The sequence below is a fragment of the Rhincodon typus genome, unplaced genomic scaffold (assembly GCF_021869965.1).
Source record: "Rhincodon typus isolate 14 unplaced genomic scaffold, sRhiTyp1.1 hic_rhity00013205, whole genome shotgun sequence".
NCBI lineage: Eukaryota > Metazoa > Chordata > Chondrichthyes > Orectolobiformes > Rhincodontidae > Rhincodon > Rhincodon typus.
Window position 1 is genome coordinate 1 of NW_025978843.1, and position 6,332 is coordinate 6,332.

A 6,332-nucleotide genomic window follows, 5' to 3' on the forward strand; every position below is an offset into this window, starting at 1 on the left:
GGAAGCAAAAGGAACATCCTGTTGGACCCTATGAACTGGTGCTATTGAACTGTGTTTCCCCAGTTTTATTTCCCTTCACACACAACCCCAAACACTGGACTTGAAACATTAACTGTTTCTCTGTCCACAGATGCTGCCAGACCTGCTGAGTTCCTCCAGCATTTCTGTTTTTATTTCAGATTTCCAGCATCTACAAAATTTTGCTTTTATATAAAGGAATTATCCATTTAGTCCCACTCTCCTACAAATTTTTCCTTTCTAAATATTCTTCCAATTCCCTCTTAAAAGGTCCGTTTAAATCTGCATCAACCATCCTTTCAGGCAGCAGATTAGAGATCACAATAACTTCTTACAACTGGACCTTACCCCTCCATATTTACCCTTTACAAAATCCTTTCTGGGAGGAGCAGGATTAAACTTGCTTTGTTGTTGAAATGATAGGGTTGGTTAGAAAGGTAACTTAAGCATGAATTTTTTTTGTAGAGGACTTTGGAATAGTTTAAGGAAGACACTGGGCTAGTGGTAACATAACTGGACACAGTAATGCAGAGACAGAGACTAAAACTTTGGAGACCCAGGTACAATAGCTGCAGCTGGCATTTAGAATTTAATTAATCAACTGAAACTAGTCTCAGTCATAATGAGCAGGAAATGATCATTAACTGTGATAAAAACCCATCTGGTTCACTAAAGCCCCTTTAGGGAAGGAAGGAAATCTGCTATCCTTACCCAGTCTGGCCTACATGTGACTCCAGACTCACAACACTGTGGATAACTCTTAAACAAAAACAGAAATTGCTGGAAAAGCTCAGCAGGTCTGGCAGCATCTGTGGAGAGAAATCAGAGTTAACGTTTTGGATTGAGTGACACGTCCTCAGAATAGGTTAATTCTTAACCGTTCTCTGAAATGCTTCCAGTGAGCCTCTCAGTTCAAGGGCAGTTAGGGAGGAACCAATACCAATGACACACACATCCCATGAAACAATTATATGAAAGGAGGCTGATTTAAAACAGGTACCTCCACATCGACATTAGGTGAGCTCTCTCTCGGATCATAATCGTATAAGGCCACCATTCTCCGACTGGTGATTGAGCGTTGCTGGTTACTCCTCCTGTTCCTCTCTGTTGTAAAACACAAAAGTATACACAGACATGATCAGTGTTAAATACTGCCACATCCTCCTCCCCTCCTCCACCAACCCCACCGCCAGCATTTTGAGAATTGAGCTGTGGTTTTACTGAGAACAGAAACAATTGCTAATTTGATAGAAACCAAATATCAACCATTGGGATGGTGAGAAACACAAACCAGAGACAGATATCTTCCAAATCCTTCCACCAATCAGAGGCAGGGGCAGGGGAAAGATTACCCTGTGTCAGGGGCTAATAAACCCCAGGCCCAACCATTTGGTCATTCCAATAATGTTAACAAGAAACTTCTCCTGATCTCTCCAGGGCCACTTCACAGCCAATGGGATACTCTCCTTTTAATAAAAGGCGTGGTCGCTGCTGTTGTGTATGAAGCACAGCCACCACATTGTGCACAACAAGATCCCTCAAACAGCAATGTGACTGTCTGTAGGTTTCATTAAGGGGCAGTTATTAGCCCAGGACAGAGAGGAGAACTTCATCAGATAATGTTGTGGGATCTGTTCTGTTTACCGTAGAGGTTAAGATGGAGCATGGGTTTCACATCGGCTTCTCTGACAGCTGAGCACTCTCTCACTACCACCCAGGATGGTTTTTGTGCTCAGCTTCTGAATTGGGGCTTGAAGCCACAATGAGCCTGGAGTAAATGCACTGAATCTGCCTGTTAACCTTACAATCTCAACAAAGCACATTGACCTGATGGAGGCTGTCCCAGATACTGAGGGCTCTCTGACTGTGTGTTTTAATATCTGCACGTGTGCACACACACCCACTCACACACAGACATTGACTCACACATACACACACTCTCACTCACACACACACACATGCACATACATACACACACACACACACACACACACACACATGCACACACACACACATACACACACACTCACTCATATACATACTCACTCACACACACTCACTCATATACACACTCACACACACACATGCGCACACAGACTCATTCACACACACACACACACACAGGTACACACGTACACTCACAAACACACACGCATGCACATACACACACATGCACACATACACACACACTGACACACACACACACAGACACACACACACTGACACACACACAGACACACACACACACACGACACACACACAGACATACACATAGACACACACATACACACACACACACGGACACATACACACACGCGTGCGCACATACACACACACATACACACACACACGGACACACACATACACACACGCGTGCGCACATACACACACATACACACACACACGCACATACTCACACACTCATATACACATACACATATACACATACACATATACACATACACACACACACACACACACACACACACACAGGGTTACCAGCTCTGGTTAGACACATTCCTGGAGTTTGATCACATGACTGCTTCACATGATGACTCCCAAGATCTGTGAATAGTTTTATTAATATTAAAGAAAAATGTTCAAATATATAATTTAGCTGATATTTTCACCGCAGGAGATTAACTTTTAATTCCTGGGGACTCCAGAACACTCCTGGAAAGTTGGTAAACCCTGTACATCCACACTGTCACAATATTGTCTACTTTGTAACCCAGACACACCAGCACATAGAAGGTCTGATCACCTCCTCAAAGAGGCACCAGAAACCCAGCAACTGCCAATGTGTGAGGGAAATAAGACTGGGACACTCCCCTCCATCCCTCAAATGAAGCAGAGGTGGATTGGGGAAGTCAAGGTTAGTCTAAGCAATGTGACTGGATTTTTTTGAGAAATGGGGTCAAGTCTAGATTCCTGGAGCTTTTTAAAAAACTTCCCTCATGGAATATGGGTGTCACTGGATGGTCCTAGCATTTACTGCCCGTCCCTAGTTGCCCCTTGAGAAGGTGGGGGTGAGCTGCCTTCTTGAACCGCTGCAGTCCCTGTGCTGTGGGTTGACCCACAATGTCCTTAGGGAGGGAATTCCAGGATTTTGACCCAGTGACAGTGAAGGAACGGTGATATATTTCCAAGTCAGGATGGTGGTTGGCTTGGAGAGGAACTTGCAGGGGGTGGTGTTCCCATGTATCTGCTGTCCTTGTCCTTCTAGATGGAAGTGGTTGTGGGTTTGGAAGGTGCTGTCTGAGGATCTTTGGTGAGTTTCTGCAGTGCGTCTTGTAGATAGTACACACTGCTGTTACTGAGCGTCGGTAGTTGGGGGAGTGGATGTTTGTGGATGTGGTGCCAATCAAGCGGGGGCTGCTTTGTCCTGGATGGTGTTAAGCTTTTTGAGTGTTGTTGGGGCTGCACCCATCCAGGCAAGTGGGGAGTATTCCATCACACTCCTGACTTGTGCCTGGTAAATGGTGGGACAGGCTTTGGGGAGTCAGGAGGTGAGTTACTTGCTGCAGTATTCCCAGCTTCTGCCTGCTCCTGTAGCCACGGTGTTAATGTGGTAAGTCCAGTTGAGCTTCTGGTCAATAGTAACCCCCAGGATGTTAATAACAGGGGATTCAGTGATGGTAATTGAATGTCAAGGGGTCCAGGTGAACTTAAGGTTGGGGTGGAAGGTGTTGGTGAAGTGGATGAACTGTTCGAGCTCCTCGTGGGAGCAAGAGGGCAGCGCCGATACAGTCATCGATATAACGGAGGAAGATCCAGAATGTCAGTGAGATTGTCATTGTTGGAGATGGTCACAGCCTGGCATTTGTGTGGTATGAATGTTACTTGCCACTTGTCAGCCCAAACCTGGATATTGTCCAGATCTTGAGATAACACAGTGTAGAGCTGGATGAACACAGCAGGCCAGGCAGCATCAGAGGAGCAGGAAGGCTGACGTTTTGGGTTGGGACCCTTCTTCAGAAATGGGGGAGGGGGATGGAGGCAGGGAAGGGAGCTGGGAAATTAGTAGAGAGAGGAGGGTTGGGGCTGGGGAAGGTAGTTGGGATGACGATAGGTGAGTGCAGGTAGGGAGTGGTGGGGATTGGTCAGTGAAGTGGGAAGAACAGATAGGTGGGAGAGAAGATGGACAGGTCAAGGAAGCGGGGATAAGAGGGAGGGTTGGTCTTGGGATGAGGCCAGGGATGGGGAGATTTTGAAACTGGTAAAGTCCACGTTGAGACCATTGGGCTGTAGGGTCCCAAGGCAGAATATGAGGTGCTGTTCCTCCAGTTTCCATGTGGCATCATAGTGACACTGGAGGAGGCCCAGGATGGACATGTCACCCAGAGAGTGGTTAATGGAGTGATATTTGAGGACAAGGGGGATTCTGTCTTTGCTGGGGGGAGGGGATGAGAGTGCAGAAGTGCAGGAAACGTGAGAAATGCGATTGAGAGCATTTTCAACCACCGAAGGGGGGAAGTTGCGGTCCTTGAATTAAGAGGACATCTGGGATGTTGGGAGTGGAATGCCTCATCTTGGGAGCAGATGCGGCGGAGGCGGAGGAATTGGGAATAGGGGATGGCATTCTTGCAGGAAGGTGGGTGGAGGAGGTGTATTCTAGGTAGCTGTGGGAGTCAGTGGGCTTGAAATAGATATCAGTTTCCAGGTGGTCTCCAGAGATGGAGACAGAGAGGTCCAGGAAGGTGAGAGAGGTGTTAAGATGGTCCAGGTGAACTTAAGGTTGGGGTGGAAGGTGTTCCTGGAGTGGATGAACTGTTCGAGCTCCTCGTGGGAGCATGAGGGCGGCACCAATACAGTCATCGATATAACAGAAGAAGATCCAGATCTTGGTGCATGTGAACATGGACTGCTTCAGTATCTGAGGAGTTGCAAATGGTGCTGAACATTGAGTAACCAGCTAATGATTAGACAATCAGAGTCTGATGCTCCACTGAACCTCAGCACCACTATGACCAATACCACAGCCCCACCCCACCCCCACCTACCCCAATTCCTCCACCCACACACTCCCCCACTCCCTCACAGACAGCCTCACACACAGCCACTCTGCGTTCAAGTTGGAACAGGACTGAAATACAAAATAAAGAAACAGAAACACAACTTTACACTTCATCAACCCAAAGTAAATCTGCACACAAAGTAAAATGGAACAAACAGCACATGACTGATATTGAACAAGTGAGTTTCCACAGACCTCGTTTAGACTTGCGGGATCTGCAGTTAACAGAGCGTGTGGTCTCTTTGTCACGCTCAGAATTCACTTCAGGAAAGGGATGCATTTCAATAAAAACAAAGAACAAGAGAAAATGTGAAGCAACCAGAGGATTCACTGTGACACCTTCAATGGTGTAAATTACTGTGTTCATAGACTGTCAGAATGAAAGCACAATGTCAGCAAAGAGGCTACAGGTTCTCAGGCTCAGGCTTTACACTGAGACAGTGTGTACCTTTGACCCTGGTCATGGGGAATGGACCAGGCTGCTAAAGGGAGCTGTCTATCACACAGACTGATCTGACCAGAGTCAGCTCATTAACATGGCAAATTGTTGAGAGTAATCATCAGCATGTAGTTTGCACAGCCATTATCCAGGCCATTCACACGTCCTCTGGCCCTCTTGTAGGTCTATACCCCACCACATTACAGCCAGCTCATTTGTGGGTTTTGTGGTGACCTGACTCAGCCCCTGTGTCATAAGATGCTGCTTCTCTGCCTGGGGTTTCCTCAACAAGCACCAAACTGAGATCTGGGTAAGTTAAACGTTAACATTCAGGTAGACAGAACATCTCCAGCATGTACATCCAATCGGTGTGGAGTGTCGATCTGGAGCAGGGTCTGAAAAGGCTGCAAATGAACGCAGAAGGTGCCAGTCAGGACAACTCTCTCTGAAGTTAACAATCAGCAAATACCAATTTTCTCCACAGGAGTGCTGAGAGGAAGGTAACCCCGCTTCACCAGCTCATCCATCATCTCCTCATCGTCAGCCTGGATCTCCGACACCATGTTACAGGGAATCAGGCCCGCTCTGCCATTACTCTCCCCGTGGTAGAACCCATCCACATCTTTCGATCCATGGACCTGCCAAAGAGAAAACAAGCCATCACCGCCCAGGCCAGTAGGCCCCTGGCTTATGAACACCCTCACTCTTACAAACACACACAGACACTCAAACACACACACACAGTCACACACTCAAACTCACACACACACTCAAACACATACACACACTCAAACACACACACAGTCACACACTCAAACTCACACACACACTCAAACACATACACACACTCAAACACAC

The 6,332-nt window shown here is 46.9% G+C and overlaps 1 protein-coding gene across 1 annotated transcript; it reads right to left on the minus strand.

Annotated features, from left to right (window-relative positions):
• Positions 1-1,018: 1,018 nt before the first annotated feature.
• Positions 1,019-6,112, minus strand: LOC125482601 (RIMS-binding protein 2-like; the record flags this gene model as incomplete). Its single annotated transcript, XM_048594704.1, has 3 exons — positions 1,019-1,122; positions 5,231-5,296; positions 5,944-6,112. Coding segments are annotated over 3 exons (339 nt in total), but the record flags the coding sequence as incomplete, so codon positions are not given.
• Between the last annotated feature and the right edge of the window lie 220 nt (positions 6,113-6,332).